The sequence below is a fragment of the Ambystoma mexicanum genome, chromosome 3q (genome assembly GCF_040938575.1).
Source record: "Ambystoma mexicanum isolate Mex_15411 chromosome 3q, UKY_AmexF1_1, whole genome shotgun sequence".
Taxonomy (NCBI): Eukaryota; Metazoa; Chordata; class Amphibia; order Caudata; family Ambystomatidae; genus Ambystoma; species Ambystoma mexicanum.
Window position 1 is genome coordinate 218,266,772 of NC_090926.1, and position 21,035 is coordinate 218,287,806.

A 21,035-nucleotide genomic window follows, 5' to 3' on the forward strand; every position below is an offset into this window, starting at 1 on the left:
AGTGTGCTAATGCTCGATGAGATGTAGGTGCATGCCAAAAATTACAAAAAAATAAAAGGGGACCATTTTTAGATATTTGGGCCGAAAATGTTTTTTGCCTATGCAAAAAAAATGTTAAAAGCTGTTCAAAAGCTATCAAAGTACAAAACAATGTTTAAATATGAAGCCGTCTATGAAACATTCTTAAATTTGCCTACCTCAAAATGTGACTGTGGCGTTTGTTCTGATTTTGTCATGTAAGGGGTCAGTTACTTCTGAAAGTCCATAAACAATTTGTCTTGCCCTTAACTATGCCCTGCGCTAGCACAATAGCATAATAGAGATAGATTGACATAGTACACAGCAGGCCGCCATGGTGGGCGAGGTGGACTCCCAAATCCAAAAGGGGAATTGGGAGGACTGTTACTTTTACCCCCAATGAAAAACGCTCTGGGAAACTTCCCAAAAATGTATAGGGCCCACTCGCCATTTATTTGTAAAGGTTTGTGACTTTCTGTTGTGTGGAGACAACGTTATACCTATCCCAAGAGTACCCTGATACCCTCTGCATTTTTAGGAGTTATTATTTTGACCCCCATTGAAGAGGCTTCACAAAGTTTTCCAGAAAGAGTATATATTGCCCATTCTGGATTTTTCTGGACAATGCCCCAAACACAGTACCAAAATCCGCCTGTCCAGGGCAAGGATTGCAGCTGGGACAGGTCCTGCAGCTTTGCACCCACTGGGCATGGCCTAAAGACGCGCCTCTTCGGTACTGTACGCTGTAAACAAAATACAGCTGTTCCCTTTTACACGCAGGCTGTGTTCACAATGGTGATGATATCACATGCAATGGCATCAGTGATGTCATCGATGTTCTTTATGATGTCAGAAGTGCATGCCGGGGGAGAGGTATGATTGGTTAGTAACATTAACTGGTGAAGTTCAGTGGGTTTTAGCCTTCGCGCTGTAGCGAGACCATGCTTTTAGCTGAAGTTGTTTTTCAGGGAATATGTAAACAGTGTATTACGTTATTACAATAGAGAAACATGGCTTTATTTAACAAAGACTTTTTAGTGAATATGTGGAACACGGTAATCATTGTTTTACGTAGTGCTTAGTGTAGAATTCCATCTCCTTCTGGGCGCCGTTATTACCCCTGAATGTAATGGCACTCAAAGCATTGACCCCTGAAGGCTGCAGGACGAAGGCAGCCTCGATGCGACACGTGCCTGCACGGCACACACAGATACCCGAGGGCAGCGCTTAACTCGCTGAGCTGATGCCTCCTATTACATGCGTGTCTCCCAGCCATCACTAGTTGTACATGTTGGCATTCACGTGAGATTGGCAAGAAACGCGAGATGCCCGCGGGGGCACCCTCGCTCTGACCATCCTCCTCCGTGCACCGATCCAAGTGCTCGCAGTGGCTGCCAGCAGCAGGAAGTGCTGTCCAAAACCCCGCAATAAAAGAAATGCATGATGTTCCAATGAAATGCCAGGCCTTCGAAGCATGAATGTTTTGCCTGGACCACGCCGGCATGGCAACCCTTCGACCATGCCATCTCCAAGGCTGGCACTGCAAGCGATGGGCAGAGCGTCCCGTTTGCCCCAGCGCCAGTCTCTCTGTGGGAGGCACGGGGACTGAGCGGATGCGTGCAGAATGCATGCCCATCTCTCGCTTTCGGGAGTTCCTTTCTCGTTTCTTCTTTGCTCAGCTGAAGTTTTGACTCATTGCTGCGGGCCAGCCCCCTCTTCTGCCAGTGACATCACTTGGGGGAGGCTGACAGTGGGAGACTCCCTAGAAGCATGCGAAAGAGAGAGAGCGCGAGGGAGAGAGAGAGAGAGAGAGAGGGGGCAGCCCGCCATGTGAGTGAGGATAGCGACTCATACCGCCCGCATCCCAGTAGCGCCCATCACGATGGCCGAGGACTCGAGAGGAAAGCGCCGCAAGCAAGCCAAGCCCAAGAGGAACCACGGTAGGAGACCCCCCCTCTCCGCCCACTCCCCATTTTATACGGCGCCTGGAGGTGGCTCACACTGTGTAGTGCCTAAAAGAACTGTTTTTTCTATAAGCACTTTGCGTGCAGAACCTGTGTGCGGGCCCCCGGTCGGCATGGTCACTGATGGTCCCAACTGTGCTAAGTTGGGTGGTACCGGGCAGAAGGGCAAGAAAGGGCCGGGCATGGTGGCACAGCTTCACTGTTGCACCCAGCATGCCCCATAAGCACTCGCGTGCAAGCCGAACACCCTACACCCATTGCACTCCTTCGCAGTCGCCACCCTGTATACTCCTTGAACTTTCAGCACCTTGAAGTGGCTTAGGGTTGGCGTTGGCACTAAACGAACAGCCTATAATTTGTCTACCCCATCCCGTTAGGCGAAATGTTGTATGTGGATGGAATTCGAAGAGACGCGGAAAAGCTTACACAGAACAGGCAAAAGTTTGTGGCTGTGGGAGGAAGCAGAAGAGTGGAAAATGTATTCTTGTTTGAGTGTGAGATGAGCCTGCTGCGGGAAGTATCTTCGCAGCTCTGTGACATGTCTACCAGAACGTGGGCGTGGGTGTGCATACACGTATGTAGTCTTTCTTTACGTAGACTCATACGTGATATATTCTTACACATGTGCTCATGTTTATAAATGCAAAGAGAGACACGGACACAGAGAGGTACAGATGCACAGGTCTCCTGTTGTGTAGTGCAATGCTGGCACTAACGCGAGCTGACGCGCGGCGTTGCAGTGCACTTTTAGTTCGACACAAGAGATTGCATTTTTTGCACGCGTGCGCGTGATGCTTGGGATAATTATCCAACTTTTTTGTCAACGATAAAACTGCCCTGGTTGTGTTAGGGAGGGATTGCCTCTAAAGAATGAAACATACAATTGCATTTACGTGTGTTGCCTCTGAGCTGTGAAGGGGTGACAAGATGGCGACGGGCGCGCCCAGCAGGGAGTATCAAAGTGCCCCAGAGATGCCTTGTCCGGTTTCCCTTGACAACATCTCTGCTGTGTAATTTCTTGTTTTTATAGGGACAAGTACATGTAAATATCCACATGCGTGTCCAGTCATTAAAAGCAGCGTGTAGCCCATTTCTAAGCGCACTCCTACATTTGGCAAATGTGGGTACAGGCGGCACAGAGGAATGCGAATAGTGCTCACGCGGAGAAGCCGGGATTAGAACCCGGGTCTTGTACATAAATGCACAGCCAGACACGCAGGCCCCTGTTAGCAAATGTTCTACTGTCTACTTATTTATTTTGGGAGTTGTATACAGCACCACACGAAGCAAGAAGCGCGTTAGAGCTCCTAAGACTTAAATAAAGACGGGAGCGTGTGTTGGCCTGCTCTTGTGAAAGTAATGTCTCCTGTGTGAACCTCAAGGGGCTCAGGAGTTACCCAGATGGCAGGTCTGGGTCTGGCATAATGACATGTTCCCAGTAAAGGTATGGCGAGTGGCAGTTCAGGCTTAGAAAAAGAGCCACTGCGCTGCATCCACTGGGCCGCACGATTTCTCCTATCAGCTGGCCCCGGACATTTTCCCCCGGGCAGTTATAACAACACCACTGAGCGTTAAACCAATTCAGAGCCCTCAGGACGTACAGTAGGATGACCAGATTAAAAAAAAAAAAAACTGGGACTGGCCAACGATATAAAAGTAGGATTTCGATGTGACCGTGATTGTTTGAGTAGTGGGGAAGGGGGTGCGAGGTAGGAAGCTGCTACCATTCCCAGGGATATAAACGGTGCGGATTTGGCTGTAGCTATACGCATGTCCAAAGCCAGCGTCCTGGCTAGGAAGGCCTTTCCCATGTAGTGTCCGTGGCGCAGTCAGCTCGTGCCGGCGGCTGCCCCTGGGTTGGAGCCCAGATGTGTTCGCTTGCTTTCTAATTGTTGCTAACGCGAGTTAAATAACAATTTCTGCACGTTGTCTCCACACCCTATCCCCCAAAACCGGAACGGGATTTTCAAGTTAAAAACAACTGTCGGCAGAGGTGGAGAGCGGCCCAATGCCGCCTCTTGTCTCTCCAACGTGCAGACACATTTTGATTGCAGCTTGGGCGCTTAGGTGGGGCGGTGTGCCCCCAAACCTCAGCCAAGTGTGGGTGACGTTTTGAAAACGAAGTGCACAGCGCTAAAGGAATTGCTTCTTTTTAAGGAAACAATAAGGGCCTGATTCCCAGAAGCGTTTTGTAATGGCGCAATCCCACTGGAAAACGCTCCGAGGCCCTCAATGTCCTGCCCACCCGAGTGAATGGGACCCTGTGGACTCCTAAAGGGTGACGGACTGACTGAGTGCTGCGGCACTCACACTTGCGATTGGCTGGTTAGACATTTAAGGAGTCATTGCTGGTGTTAATGTTGATAAGGCCCGGTAATATCATCCAATTAAAGGATACCCATCGCTTATTACAAGAAATACACACTTCTGTTCCCAGAATGTGTCAGATTTGAGAAAGTGTGGCCCACAGCAGCAGGGCATGTGAACAGAGCGTCTAAATAGTCTGTTCTTATTTGTGGAAAATGTTTGCTGGCATTGAAACTGGAAAAAGAAGAAGTGGCCAGTGGTGACGTGGGCGTGGCCTGCACCCCGGTTTCTGGGATGAGGCGGTGTCTGGAAAAAATGCGACAGGATGAACGTGCAGAGGGCAGCTGCTTGCTGTGGCATGAGATTGTGAGCGCTATCGTGGACTGGGCATCTGTCCTGAGACAGAGGGCGCTTTGTGGTGACAGGAGAAAGTGGGTACAAGTGATCTCTTTATGTGCGCATGTGTGTTAGGGACAGTCGAGCTCAGAGGGCAGCACGCGCCTCAGACTGAAGGAGTCAACCTTCGCTCCTAACACCCATCTGTGCTTCAGGCCAAGCATTCGTGTGTCGCTTGAAGAAGTGATGTCACTGGGGCTGGGGGCAGGGGGGCCGGAGGGGGTGAAAGTCGCCCAGAGAAGGCAGCGAGGTTCAGGCAAAGGGGAGTAAAAGCGCTCGTCATGGACAGAGGACTGTGTTTTCCCTAATGTAAGGGATAAAGAAAGAGGACACGCACCTTGGCACCCCCGCCGGCTGGGATAGGGTTGGGAGACGCAAGCACCACGGTGCCACGCAAGACATTTCCCTCACCCAATGCATTCCAGCAGTTAGGTAGTTAACTGTGGTACTTGAAATCCCACATTCTGATCCCATTTTAGCTGACATGAGTGTGATCCATTCTTCGCATTATTTCCCTGGCCTCCAATTCGCTTCATGTAGCTGCTGAGCGCGTTTGCTCAATGGCCGCGCGGCTGGGATCTTCTTGAAGAACAGCGAAAATGGACCTGGTGCTATAGTCGGCAGGCGGGGCAATAGAACACCCCACCCCCCCACCACATCATTGTAAACACAACGTATGTGCCTTCAGTTTGTCCTATAGTTGTAAGGACTAGATAAACTGGGTCCAACCACTGCTCCACACATGATCTCCCATCTCTGCTTTTCTGACACAGTCTAGTACTGAGACCTTCCCAGTTCCTGCCAGTACAGTGCTCCGTCTAGTTAGGCCTTTGGAGCTGAAGATGAAGTGGATGAGAGCAACCATAGGTCCTATATTGTGATACTCACAGACGTAGTTCTTGCCTAGAGAAGTAGGCCTGGGTCGTGCCCTATAGGATATAGACTCTCCGTTACTGTGACGGGTCTCAGCAAGGTAGCTGTGGGATGAAACAGAAGCTGTGCATCCCAAGTCCCTCAAAAGATGCATGCTAAGTTGCTTTACCCTCAATACTGCGCTCATTTTCTTTTAAACCATGGTTGGCTGCTCCCTACTGCTCAGGATACACATGAGGGCAGCCTATCCTCATTCCTGTGGTATAGAACTCTATCAACTATGACCTCAAAGTGCAAAATACCATGAATGTGTACCTCAGCTAGTGGGGTGCCTGTATACTTCTATATGTGTAACCACAACGTAGCCATGCATCAAGTCGAAAGGCTTCTCAACCCCAAATTCATACCATTCATGATTGGTGGCAATCGTTGATGGGCATCCTTGACCGTTGAAATGAAACGACTAAACAAGTCTAAATCTGGGACCGAAATAAAGCATCACTTTAAGCAAGCCTTGAAGAAGAGTCTTGGGTGGTTTGAAACAAGATTGTTTGGGATTGAAACTGATCAGGCTTGAATAAATATAGTTAATTGAAGAACGAATCTGCTCTAATTGTCTATTTCGAATATTGTATTGATGTTGAAGAGTGCTTGCGGTTAAAACTATATAAATATACAGCTGCAAGTCCGCCCCTCTGCTGTTCATCACCGGCGTGGGCCAATCAGCAACAGCCCGCTGCTGCAGAGGAAGAGGGACGAAAGAGATTGCAAAATAAAACTGTCTTTCCATCTTTGAGGCGATGCAGTCAGGGGAGTTCAGGGCATCATTTCCTCTTTCCCCTCAATTTTGCAATTCTTTGTATTTCGGGAGGGTGAGTCATCTAGCAGAGCTGACCCTGGAGTAAAAGTGAAACTCCTGTTTCATGTTATTTAAGCAGTTACTGGATGCAATGGTGCAAGGTGTTTCTGTGCACGCTCTGCAGCAAGAGGGGATTGTGATGTAGCCCAGCTAGCCCCGTGCCCCTTCCTAAACCTTCCAGTAACAACTATGCTAACTCTGTTCCAAACGGTGCCGCATGCAGCGTGGCGCAAGTTGTTTCGCTAGAAACAAAAAATGATGGTTGAAAAGCTTTAAGTTAATCATAGTCACTGGGAACTCATCTGGTCCACTTCCATTCCATCATCATGGTTATGCATCTGCATCCTTAGAGAAGGGACCCCACCATATGCAAATCAGTTTTGGCCCTGCAGCCAACGGGAGAAATCCAGCATGAAAGGCTAAGCCACACCCTCTTTACGCAGGAAAGTAAGGGACCCTAGACCTGTCTTGTTGGGCCTCATCCGTGAGATGAAACTTGATTCTCTTTGCACGGTGACCATAAGACCCATGTCTAGGCACACGCCCTACAAACACCTAAAAAGTGATGGGTGGAAAGCGTTGAATAACGACGACTCTAACTTTCTCAGTGAAGCTTACGTTCCATGTTTTTACCACCTCTCTACCATTAAACAAGTCGAAAAACATATTAACAAAAAATAGTGTTGCCCAGAGCAAGCTGTGTCCTCCTTCTCCAGGTTGGTGGTGGATCTACAAGGAACAAACCAGAAAACAACCACACACTTAATAGGCCCAAAGTAAGACTTCACAATACATCTTATTGCATTTATTGTACATGTATGGTGTAGAAAAACAATCTTACATTGCAATAGTAATCAGATATTTTCACCACCGTTACAATGAATCCCTATGGGTTCTGCCTTCTTTTTTCAGGTTTAAAAAGCAGATGGAAATCATTAGGGAGTTGAGCCTCCATGCCCACATCCAAATGAGACACAGGAGGAGCAGAGTCGAGAAACACTGGCCATATGTCCTGCTCCATTCCCTGCTTCCCTGCTTCACCAAGGGAAATCCATGAGGAACCAAGCCTCCCTGCCCACATGAAAATGGTATACAGAGTGACAAAACACTGGGCATATGTCCTGCTGCTTCATGCCCGGCTCCATCAAGGGAATACTGACAAAAACAGCAGTAATTGTTAAAAAAAACACATTTGTCTGCTTGTGTTTTTTCTGATCTGTGGCATTTTGGTGGACAATGGCAATGGGTTCTGTGACGAACCAACTCCAGTGATCCATGGAAGAATATCGGTTTCTAAACCATCAATCAGCCCCACACCTCTAGTACACTGGAAGGGATCCAATCAGATGGAAAACACAAGTAAATTATAAACCTCCTTGTCCAATTTTGGTAATGTTGACGGAACGGCAGGCTTATCTCCACAAGGTCGTTGATCGTTGGTTAGTTGCAACACAACAAAAATAGAATTATTACTCAATGATAAAAAGGACTGTCCAGTAAAGGTTGTATCCAAATATCTACTTTATTATTATCACAACAGACAGTTCTAGCACACTACACAATACAACCCACCCTGTTAAGGAATGCAGAGGACAGACAGTTTCTCGAAGGAAAAGGGATGAATTCTAGATACTTACACGAGGGCAGTCGGTAAAGTAATTAATTGCAATAATTCAAGGGTACTTGGTTTCATCACAAAGGGAGCAATCAGTCGTAGTATGTCACTGGGGGCCTTTGGAGAAGGACCAGGGAGACAGAACCACAATGTACCTTATGCTTGTAGAAGTTCTTGGTGCCCATCAGTGTAGAGTCGGTTTCATGGCACTTTGCAGTTTCTGCGACAGAGTTCAAGACGGGTGACAGCTGCGGGTATCAGGCGGCAGACAGTTTGGCAAGCGAGGCTAGACGGATGGCTGAGGGTCAGTAATCATCTCAGTGCTGGTCAGCTGGTCTGAAGCACTGGTCGAGGTATCTCAGACGGTGTGACCGACTGCAGCGTAACAACAGTCAGTGGTGCAGTCGGTTGAAGCTTGAGGCGTTTGACTGGCTTAAAATGGACATCTGTGGATGCTCGTCAAAGCACTCCTCCTAGCTTCTTCACTGGGATTGTGTCGTCCTTTAAGGCGTAAGGTCCAAAGCTGAGGATAGTGTTGTAGGCAACGGCCTTGTCCTTGGTTTGCTTCAGAGACTCTCTGGCACTTCCCACCTAGGAAGCTTGCTTGCAGAGCCTAGCAGGGCACGCTGTGTGCTACGCTGGGTACAGGTTCTGGAGCTGCTGGAGGGTCCTCTGGATTCAGTTTCTCTCTATATTCCGTGGGAGATGTTTAGAGGAGGGATCTTGCTTCCCTCTTTGGAAATACTGGCCTTCCTTCAATGGCAGAAGCTGTAAGGCAGATTGTACCTTCACCCAGGGTGCAACTGAGTTCTTCTTGTTATTCTTCGGATGATCTGCCCAAAAGAAGATCTCAGCCCTCTTTTAAAGTCAAATGGGCCACAGTGATTGGTGCAGGCTAGGCCCACCGTAGTGAACCAATACTGGGTCCCCACCAACATTCTCCTGTATGCATGAGGTCATAACCAGAGTATTTTGCAACAGAAAAGGGAAAGGGGTGAAAACGTATAATATTAAGTCCCATCCATCTTCCTGTCTGTTGTGGATGAAAGGGTCTCTTTGGTTAACTGAGCTCTCTGTGGTTCCTGATTAAAGAGGCAGGTCTCCCTTGAAGCTGCTGTGAGAACAGACTTTCTGTCTCCATCAATCCACATACTCATACCTTCTGAATGACGTTTCCCTGCGGGGATGATTACTGTAATCCACGCATTCCCAGACATTACATTTCACTGTCCATTGATGCTAAGGGCTGGAGCTAACTTCAGGTTGACACACTGCATATCAAAGGTTTTTGGGGTTTCCTGTCTCCTTTGTTCACCTCTGCAGCTAGACCCCCTGTGGGCCTCTTTGATGTATACTCTATTAGTATGCTAACTATGTAAATTGCTGCCACCATACTGGAGTGCTTACTCAAAAGGATAGATAATATCCATGGTGCCTTTGATAGTTAACTAGGCTGGCCATGGCAGAAGGAAGGTTTTGCCCTCCTGCTTCTGAGAGACAAGGTGTAATCCTGACTGTCATATCCCAACTAAATATGACAGGGGGCTGTGCCTGTAAGCTTTGTCCACCCAGAATACACAGGTCTATGTCCAGGTCGTGCAGAGAGCATTGGAAAATGTGCGTGGATTAGCCCAACACATTTTCTAAAGGCTGATCTACCATAATTCAATTTCATATAAGATTTCAAAAAGGCCCAGGCGAGCGTACACCCACCCTGCAGACGGACGAATTCCTCACAGATCCATAAGTGCATTCAGCTTTGCTTGCCTTCACAGGGCTTATTCACAGCCTTCTGGTGCCATTTATTGCAGGCTGTGTTATCCCCCACAAATCCTCAGGACCAGACTTGGTGCCTGGACACCCCTATGCTGGTAACAGGAACATTATAAATGCATATTACATTATATTAATGTGTTTTGACTTATGCTGCTCTAACCCATCTCCTAAGCAGCAGAGGCCTGAATAGCCAGGGCTACAATGATGCATTAGACACAGAGCCATAGGTGGAGAGGTTTAATTGAACATGGTTGTGCATGGGCAGCAATCAGTCAGGCAGCATATGACGGGTCGACATCTTTTTAGTAAAGTTTATCCATTTCAATGGAGATAGGTGCATGACTGTGCAGGGAGTTTTGCAGGCAGTATAAAGGCGTTTGGCCTCTGATCCAGGATATTTTCTCCAAGGGGTGTGGCTAGGTCTGGAAAAGATCCGGGCTATGCTAATGTCAGGACTCAGCGCTAGCTATTCTTTTGGTTGTAGCCCCTGAGCTTCTATCTGGGGCTCCAACCAAAAGACCCAGGGCTATAGACCCCTCAGCCCCCCAGCAATGCCTCTGTTTTCTCCCGTTCACAAAGACTTGATTTCTGCGGGTGTTGTGTTTCCTTTCTGTGAGGCATCACTTTAGTTCTGCAGTTTTATGCACAACAGGACTAATATCAGTAAGATGGTAGAGTACCCACTACAGTTGACAGAACCGGCTCAGAATCTCATCTTTCCTAGCATGATGAAAAGTGTAGGCAAATAGAGCCCAGTCTAACAGTCACCCACGAGGGGTCTGTCCTTTAAATGGCCTATTCATTTTCCCCTGGGACCAAGAGGATCCTTTTCTGGGTCTGGCTGTGCACGAAGTATCTGCAACCCCCTTCCTATTGAGCTACACCTGGGCAGTTTCTGGCCAACTTGGTGCCCCGGGCGAAACATCAGAATGTGCCCCCCCACCAGACTGGCACACGTCACTTCCATACTACACCCTGTCGTGCAGGAAAAAAAACTCCTCAATATGAATAGATATTTGCTATATAAATGAAGTTGGTTTAATTACATTGTAATTCAAGTACTTTACAGAAGAATTCTAATGTGAAAATACAGCTGCTGCTGCCCAAGTACATGTGTTTTCTGTCACCTTCTATTAGGGAAGGCCGTGCCTGAATGCAGTTTCAAACTGTCTGTACTGTCACACTGTGGTTGCACAGCCTACAGGGGTCTGAGGGCGCACTGACCTGGCCCTGTGTTGCAGGAGTTCTGTTCGTACCACCTCTCTTATATTTTGCAAGGGGTAATACTAGACTAACCATATGAATTATTTTCTGATAGAAGGTCATCATTCCAAGATGGACAGCCTGGTACACTCTTATTGTACTCTTTCAAAATACCTCTCTGAGAGGGGGACAGGGGACAAATAGCACCAACGAGGATTCCTGTATGCTTTGCATTAAATCACAGAGCATTTCCAGGTCTATAACAGTGATCAGAAATCTCTACATTTGATAAACAAGTCTGTGATAAAAGGATTGTATGTGTGAATCTCTAAATTCATAACCGATGCAGTGCTTGTTGCTCATATCACGGTTCACAATACTCATCCTAACATTAAAATGTTTGTAACCATGAACCATACATGCTCATTTGGACAGCTTACATTTTTGGATGCAAGTATAAAATGGCTGCAACACCAGCCACTCAAATGTGGTACAAGGGCTCTTTTGCTTCTTGTTTCTGAATAATTTTAGAGGAGGAAGGGCTGGGTCTCAGTGTGGGCATGCCAAACCCCAATACAGAAACATCTTTAGAGAATTATATCTACAGACAGGGCAGGATACCGAACAAGAGAGACCCAATAAACAATGCACAGAAAGGCTACACAGAAAGGATTGTACCTCTTTCAAACTGTAGCCTGACCAGTAATAAGCTGATGAAGCGTTTTAAACAAAACCGGCTTCTGATGCATCGTAAATGGTCCACAGTTCCTCAGCCACTATCTCCTCACTTTTACGCAGGCCTCAGGGGTTATTTCGGCAAAAAAGAGCAGGCCCATGCTTTATCTAACAGAGCTGGCATTTGCATCTCTTATTAGCGCTGGCTTGCAGCTAGTGAAAATCATGGTGTGACAGTGTAGAAAGGGTGTTTGGCCTAGTGGATTTACAATTTGAGGCAACTTCTTTGATTGCTTCATGTCTGTAAGTGTGGGTACAGTATGGCATGCTCGTAGGAGCCACATACACAAAACATTCCAGTGTGCTCTTGTATGGACATTGGGCACATCAAACAAAGACAGGTATTTGTGCTGTTACATAAAGAAGCCCCACATAGACACCATTAACCAACAGGGTGGTGGCTTGTGCAGCGCACAAATCATTGCTGCACACATCACTGCATTGATTTGCAATGGACTACTGTCTGCATGGGGACTCACAATGAACTCTACTTTCCTAATCAAGGTGCCAAATGACATTGAGTTGCCCTCTGGTGTGCGCGCTGGGCAGTGGCTGGCTTGTTTAGACAAAAGACCTTTGATGCTGAGCAGATGCATTTAGTCCATGTCCCAAAGCAGGCACTAGAATACTTAGGCAAGAAAATTAGAGATAACCTTCCCAGCCATGCACCATATGTAACTAAAAAGTAATATATAAAAAAAAAGTTTTGGTGTGTCAAAGAAAGAGACATGCAAATAAAGAAAATAGTTTAAAACCTTTTCTGTGTGGCACGTTCATTCTCTTTGAAAAATGCACGGGTTTGGTCAGCTAACTAATACTTGTGCTGGCCTGGTGAAACAAAAGGCCCCATGTTCAGTTCTTAACACTGAAATGTTAAGCAGATACTGTGTAAAAACAATGGCTTGTTAAATGAGCCATCACTTATAAATTTCCCCACTTGAAAGGTTATCAGCACAAAGGGCCTCATTACAACCCAGGCATTAAGGGGTTAATGGCACCGTAAAAGGTGTCGGCGCCGTTAAACCCTTAACGCCTGATTACGAGGTCCCTTTGCGGGTTGCACTTTAACGCCTGCTTTTAGCAGGCGTTAAAAAACCAACCCGCAAAGGGACCTAGGAGCTAATTACGGCACCGTAATTTACGGTGCCATAATTAGCGCCTTCCCCATTTCCATTGAGCCCTATGGGCCAAAAATGGGAATGGGGAAGGGGCAATGGTGAATGGGGAATTACCGCCCCGCCAACCTTGGAATGGGGCGGTAATTTCGCCAGTCACCATGGCGGAGTTGGTAATTTACCGGCGTCAACCATGGCGCTAATAGCGCCCTGGTTAACGCCAGAGTCGTAATGAGGCCCAAAGAATGAGGGGCACAAGGTGTGTGACTCCAGAGCATGTCACACGCTGAGTTTGGAATATGCATTCCTTTGTTTGCATATTCCAAACGCATGCAGTCATCCACAAGTCGACAGAGGGCAGCCAGCCGCACATTCAGTCACACATCGCAGAGGAGCACTCACCAGCACAGCAGGCTGCTTAATCTGCTGTCCGACAAGCTCAGAAGCAGGTTTTTGGGTGGGCCCCTTACTGCACCCACCTCCTGAGCTATTTAGCTCTGCACCCCGGGCCGTGGCCAGCACTGCCCGGGCCAAGAAACGGGGCTGAGCTACGCCCACCCCTGAGAAATCCTGGTCTGTGTATAGCTCACACGCAGCAGCGAAGTCAGAAAACAAATTGGAGGGCCTCATTAACACATGCAATGGGATGTGACATCGAGAGAAATTAGCATATCACTGTGAAATATGCTAATTTCATTTAATTGGCTTTGGATAACCATACAAATTGCACAGGACGAATGGCATTTGCCTTTCATAAAATCAATCTAACAAAAAAACAATGGAGGATATTTTCTTCTAATAGTGTTTTGAAAACATTGAAAGGTGTGCATGTTTTAAACTCCAATACCAACTTTCTTTTTCCTGGAACATGCAGCCCCGAAATGTGACATTTCACCTTAAGTTGTGTGCTCTTTTGGTCATCAGGTTATTTGCGGTAAAGTGCCCTGCCTGTGAACCTGATGCCCGCAGTTTGAGTCCTGAGGTCGGTGTAAGTTCATACATTGAAATTAAGACAGTAAATATTTCTCGTTATACACCCAGTTTCTAATATATGAGGGAGTATAGCGCCTGCCCTCTGAAAAAAAGTGCGTGGTGCAGCATGTGCAGGTGCACTTGTTCCCCTGCTCATAGGGTCCTGCACAGAGGATGCCGTTGACAACCTCTTCTTACAGGCTGCAGCGTGGGCCCTGTGCTCAGAGAACCTAAGCTTGCTTTAGTGCACCCTGAGCACAGGAGCGGCACACGCCGCAGCCTGCATGATGACAGGGAAGCTATTTTACCTCAAGGTTTGGCTCCTCTTTGTTTCTCTTGTTGAGACAACTTGTCACCTGTTTAACTCCTGCTTCGACGCTGGCGAGACAAATTCCCCCTCCCAGCAGCCCAATTGGCGCTGCGGGTCTCTTAAGCAGGGCTCATCACTTTCTCAAAGCAGAGCTTTTAAAGTGGGTTCGATTTACAATGTGATGGTCTATTTATGAGACCATTGTCTTGGACAAGGCGCTCTTAAGGTGTTAAGAACTGTAAAGGGGCATTTTTATTTTAAAAGCACATGCATAGCAACAGTTAGCTGCCTAAAATCTGTGCTTTCCTCCAGCACAATTAAACATATCCCACAAAACCCTCCAACCAATAGTGCAGGCCTGTCAGCCTCCCAACCCTTCAGGGTGACATGCTGTTGACAGGTAGGCATTTATCTATGAATCCCGTAATCCCCGACCCAGGGAAAACCAAGAGAAGTCATTAGGAGCACCATTTACATTATTGAAACTTGACAATAGGTGATGTTATATATAATACATGGCCCACGGTAGCGGCCGTGTAGTTATGGTTAAGTTGCTAAATCTATAGGAAGACCTCTTTTTGGGTGGTTTATAACTTTGCTCCCCCTGGACGAATCGTCAGCAAACCTTGCAAAAAAAGGTGTATGGCCCGCTCTGAATTTTATTGCAGAATTTGGTGAGGTTTCATCAAGGGGGGGGACAGTTATTGGTGGGGTCCCAAATTTATTTTTTTTCCATAGACTGAATGGAGAAAAACATTGCTCATGCCTACAGCCCAAACCGCTGGATGGAATTTCACCAAATTTGCGGCAGGTGCGGCGGCTTGGTCCCAGTAGTTTTTTTTTAAATTACCAAAAAGTAGGTCTCAAAACATTAGTGATATCTGGGTTCGGTCTGCTGACCCATTTCCCTGTTTGGTCCACAGACAGGGCTCTGATTGGCTTAGAAGGCAGCGTGGTGTTCGCGGACATCGGACACGCCCACTGATTGGATGGTGAAAAGCGTGAAGCGCGTCAGATTTTTGGAAACGCCCTCCATCTTGGATTTGCAGACAATGGGCAGTAAAAACATATAAAAAAACACAACATTGCACTTGTCAAATGTATCAAATAATCTTTGGTGAGGTTAGGGGTGATGAGGATGGGATGGGATATGGCTGCAAGAAACAAAAAAACAGGTGTTTTTTGCCATAAAAGTCTGCGAACAATCCGGATGTTCACAAACAGTCCTGTGTAGTTCGCAGACACCTCTGCATTACAGGGTTGGTGAAAAGCAGTTCTTGGATGGCTTATAACTTTGGTGCCACTTAATGAAACTGCATGACACTTTGCAGTTATATTCTTGATCTGATTCCAAGTGAGTTTGCAAAGTTTGGTGGGATTCCGTCAAGGGGGGCAACATTTGAGGGGGGTGCCAAAATAATGTAAAGGCTTATAAATGAGGTGCCATTTGATGAATCTACACTTAATTTGGCAAACTGATAATAGATCTAGATATAAATGTTTTTTCGAAGTTTGGTGGGATTTTGTTAAGAAGGGGCAATATTAGAAGGGGGTCCCAAAATATCGTAAAGGCTTATAAATGTGGTGCCATTTGACGAATCTACACAAAGGTTTGCAAAATAATTATAGATCTAGATATAAATGATTTTGCTAAGTTTGGTGGGATTTTTTCAAAAGGGGGTAAAATTAGAGGGAGGGTCCCAAAATATTGTAAAGGCTTATAAATGTGGTGCCATTTGACAAATTTACACAAAGGTTTGCAATATGATTGTAGATCTAGATATAAATGTTTTTGCAAAGTCTGGTGGGATTCTGTCAAGAGGAGGCAAAATTAGAGGGGGGATCCGAAAATATTGTAAAGGCTTATAAATGTGGTGCAATTTGACAAATTTACACAAAAGTTTGCAAAAAAGATTTTAGATCTAGATATAAATGTTTTTGTAAAGTCTGAATGGATTTTGTCAAGTGGGGGCTTAGTTATATGGCTATTGTATGTGCATACATTTGACACTTTTGAAAAAATAAAACATGGGTGGATTTCCATGAAACTTGTGTAAGAAGCATTGGCAAGGACCTTAAAGCGCTATTTAGCAAATGTGCCTGTGTTTTATTTTTTGACAAGTGTCATAATGTAGGTGCAAAAAATAGTGATATAACTTTGGTGACTGAAGTGTAGCCTGTGGCCATGGGCAGTGGCCACACTGTCTGGGTCATGGAATAAGGTCATGATCCGGATAACACATGGGGTTAAAGTGGCCATGTCCACCTGGGACTGGCTTTGTGGTAAAGTTATTCGAAAGTGGGATAGCTTTGAAAGGGAAGAAAAATGTGCTTGTGGTAATATGGTTATAGGGTTCTTGAATGGCTGGATAATGGTCCAGAGACCTCGTTATCGCTTGGGCTGATGACTTGGGCTTCTGGACTGGTATCCACTTGATAACTTGGGCTTCTGGACTGGTATCCACTGCTCCAGTCCCTGGAACAGGGGATGAACACCACAATATTACCATTAGCATAACACAACATGCCAATGGAAATGTTGGAAGATCTTATTAAGTCTATGTACTTTACTGAGAAATGTAAAGTAGATGGAGTCTAAGTTTTTTTTTAGTTCTATTTTTTACCTGTGAAAGGTGCTTCCTAAAGGAACATATATTTTGTTGTTTTTTTATGTATTTATTTTTTTGGCAGGAGAGCTTAGAACGAAAGGTGGGGAGGGAAAAGAGAGAAGAGGCACCAAGCACTAATATGGAGGGGCAGGTGGACAGGGGAAGATGTTGCACATGTGTTACTTCTAGGGTAGGGGACAGTGTTTCTCATGCTCCTTGATTACCGCTTCAAAGGCAATTCGAAATTGCTTCCCTCTGCAGAATCATGTGATGTCATATATACAGAGGACTGTTGTCTTAAAAATGTTTTGGATCAACAGCATCTTTTATTGCTCGCAAGGTAGCTGGAGGGATTTTGTGTCCCACTGAAGTAGGCTGTCTGGTTACAGTCTTGAGGAAGAGGAGGTGGAGGAAGATAGCCTCCTACTTGCTAAGAAAGGAACAACATTTCTGAGAGGATTGCGCTCATTGGCTTTGGCGTGGCAGCACTTGGAGGTGGTCCCGTAGGAGTACTGTCTGGTGAGTCTGCAACTGAGCTCTCAGTGCATTTCACTTTGGCAGCTTTAGCCTTTGGTACATTCCCAACTGTGGTAAAGAACTGACACACCCCTGATTCTCTCTGGGTGCTAGAGGTGGGCACTTCCTCTACCTCATCTTCTTGGTCCTCTTCATTGTCTTTGGAAATACTGCGCTTTTTCTGTTGTGTAGGTTCTCCAGCTGGTGGTGGTGGTGGCTCTTGGGGAGGAAGGATGGCGATAGGTGATGCAATTTTTAAGATAAATAGCAGTTTTGCTAAAATTCTTCCAGTTATGTACTGTGTAATGGATTGTTAATGCATAATGAGTAAGAATAGGTGTAGGAGCTGTGCAAGAGAAATGTTGAAGTTGAAAGTTCCTAGATCAGTAGAAAATGCAGTTCCAAACTGTCCTCGAAGCACGGATCTGATCGCGAAGTGCAGATGCGTTCTCGGACACGTCATCATGCCGCACCCCAGCGTATGGTCACGTGGCACTGTCCGGAATGTCCACGATGAAGTGAGATGTTCGTGGACGTCTACGGACACAAAATCCGTTGAAAAAGTTGCAAAAAGTGTATAGAAATGATGCTAGAAGGTGGGAAATGGCCGAGTTTTAAGATGATACTTTGTAAATTGCACACAAATGTTACTATATTGGGTAAGTATGATATTAGTAAATTGTAGGAAAATAGCACGCACTGGTAAAAACCCATGAAATTCACTGAAAAAACTTTGTTAAAGGGACGTTATGGTTACAAGTAAAACTGAAAAACCTCCGAAATTTGCCACTGCCATGCACTGCTAAGATTAACACCAAAGACATCTAAGAAGACATCACAAATGTCACTGATGACATCAATGATGACATCACATATCTGGCCCACTTGTTTTTGTTCACTAACAGTCAGAATATTAAAATTAAAAATGTGCTATATATCTAGACGTTAACCTTATCATATGTTCTTAAAGTACATTCCTTAGGGTTTAGTCTCAGCTAATGGTGCACATACATGGGGAAATAAACAGCCCTCAAACACACAATTCATTTGTATACGAAGATAAACTTTAATGTTAGTAACAAATCCTAGGGCCAGCAATGGGTTGGCACAGTCCACCTGCGTGTACCCTCGACTTGCGCCCTGCTCACATGTTATTAAATAGGCCAAAATGGTGCTGCCTACTCAGCAATGAGTAACAGGCCTACTCGCCTTGCACTGCCATAACCGCACTGCTAGTCCTACCATATTTGCATACTACTTCTGCTGCCAGTGGAGTGCTTGAATGTGCAAGGCCCACTACACACACATATGCGCTGGAAAAGTGAACATGCAATGTTGTTAACCTAATTGCACGCGCATACCTCGATGACATTTTGAAAACGGACATGCTTTGTTTACAGTGTCAACTCCGAGAGGTCCATGCTAAAGCAAAATGCGCAATGGATAAAAATGGTAGAGTGTGTTCAAAGGTTTGTCAAATAAAGTGCAGATGTGAACTCCCAAGCCGTGTCACAGTGAGGGTAACAATTCACTAGTGTCGGGCAAATGCCTTTGCGAATCGTGTACCTCTGCAATAAACATGGTGCTGGGCAAGGCCTGGCATCTGCATGTTTCCTATGTAAATGAGGACGTGAATAATTGCAGCACTAAGAGCGTGGAACGTTCAGGAGGCCTGCTGCCTGGCGCGTGCAGCGCTTCTGCCTGACAGTGCCTTGCATGGAGCTCCCAGCACCCGAACAGTGGCTGTCCCCAAAAGCATGGTGTTACCGACACACATAGCTCTGTAGGGTAAGGCTTAAGTGAGCGATATCGCCTTTGACTGAACGAGTCTGGACCCCACTATATAAAAGCACAAAACAAGCGCAAAGATAAACAGCTTCAACAATGTTTTACATTCCCCAGTGGTCGTGTTCCGTTCTGCAGGGACAGGGGGAAGGCACACAGTGCCAAAGTCATGTGACGAGATTTCGATATTGCGCACGATACAAATCTCTCGGTTTAATTTAGCCCAAGTGGCTTCCTTTGGCACCCGAGTGTGGTCCTGGCGAGAGGAAGCCAGATGCAGAGGAACACGCCCCTCCTTACGGTCACCGTCTTGTGACACTCGTTAGGAAAAGCCCCGTGGGCCTCCGAGTGCCACCGCCCACCTGCGCCGAGTCAGGGCACTGCTTTAGGCGTGTCCTCCACTGAAGCATTCACTTTCCTTTGGATATGCACGACACACTGAGCCTGATTCACAGAAGCCTTTTATAATGGCACAGTCCCAGCATTAAAGAACAGACTTGACACTCATTTTATTGACTTCACATGAAAGAAAATCTAATTCAGTCGTCAGCATTTGCATCTAGGAGCAGGGGTGCCGAGTACGTGCCACCAGAATGCAGTCGGGATTAACACTCCTTCTACCCCCCCCCCCCCGGGCGGAGAGAAGAGACGCAGTATGGATGACCCTTTGTTCCATCCATACTGTGTCTCTCTCTGGTGGCTCTTGTAAAAGCCGGGTAAAAAACAATGGGCCTCATTACAAGTCAGGCGGTAAGGGGTTAACGGCGCCGGTAAAGGTGCTGGCGCTGTCAACCCCGTACCGCCTGATTACTAGGTCCCCTCGCGGGACCCGGTCTGCACATCTGGTTTCACCAGACGTGCAGAGCGGGTCCCGCAAGGGGAAGAGGGAGCAAAAAACGGGCCGCTCGTAATCAGCCCGTTGTTTGCTCACTCACCCATTCCCATTCAGCCCTATGGGGGCTGAAATGGGAATTGGGAAGGCCCGGGTCCGGGTTCCCAGAGGGAAGGAATTACCGGGCCCACCGAACTCAGAATGGCCCAGTAATTCCTCATTCTGGGAACCCGGACCCGATTTTGGCAGCAACCATGCCGCCAATAGTGGCAAGGCTACCGCCAAAATAGTAATGAGGCCCAATGTTTAAAAATTGAGGGACTGATGCAAAGCAAGAGACTCTTGTATTGCATCTGTCCCTCAATTTCCTAAATCGTTTTAGTTCGGGTATACTTCTACATCTGTGCATCTGCGATTTTTAGAAATGGAGGCACAAATGCAAAGCAAGTCTGTCCCTCAATTTTTAAAAATCATTTTGGGTTGGGTGTATTTGTGCATCTGTGCACCCCTCTTCAAAAGAGGGGTGCACAGATGTAGACGTACACCCAACCCCTCAATTTCTAAAAATCGTTTTTGGTTTGGTACACCCAACCCAAAACGATTTTTAGAAATGGAGGCACAGATGCATAGCAAGTCTGTCCCTCAATTTCTAAAAATCGTTTTGGGTTGGGTGTATTTGTACATCTGTCCACCCTCTTGGCGAGTGTGTACGTGGTGAGGGTGAATGCTATGCTATGGGAGGGGAATGTAGGCGTTGAATTCTAAGGAAGGTAACAACATGGGAGATGGGTGGGAGTGTGGGGTGAGGTGGGATCACCTTCTTGAGGGGGGTTAGCAGGGTGCGGGGGGCAGTAGAATGTGATAATTCGCCTTTTGAAGACCACACAAATCAGCTGAAATAAATCAATCATTTTTGTATTTGTTCTTCAAAATGCAGAATTATCACATAGAACCCAGTATGGACCTTGCCATACTTTTGACCTTGTTCAGTGTAATAGCATTCAATGGGACAGTACATGCAGGGCCTAATGGTGCAGAGCTAATGGGCTTCTATAGAGACATAGAGACAGTAACAGCACTTCTCAGCAGGGCTGTGTAATTTATTTTCTACTAGAGCTGCCATATTTCAAATGGGGCAATGCTCGTACTT

General features: G+C 46.4%; 1 protein-coding gene across 1 annotated transcript in view; it reads left to right on the forward strand.

Annotated features, from left to right (window-relative positions):
• Positions 1-1,653: 1,653 nt before the first annotated feature.
• LOC138582341 (zinc finger E-box-binding homeobox 2-like) overlaps positions 1,654-21,035 on the forward strand; it is a 363,618-nt gene continuing 344,236 nt past the window's right edge. The window contains exon 1 of the mRNA XM_069653583.1: positions 1,654-1,958. Coding sequence (XP_069509684.1) covers positions 1,901-1,958 — 58 coding nt within the window. The 5' untranslated portion in view covers positions 1,654-1,900. The remainder of the gene's footprint in view (positions 1,959-21,035) is intronic.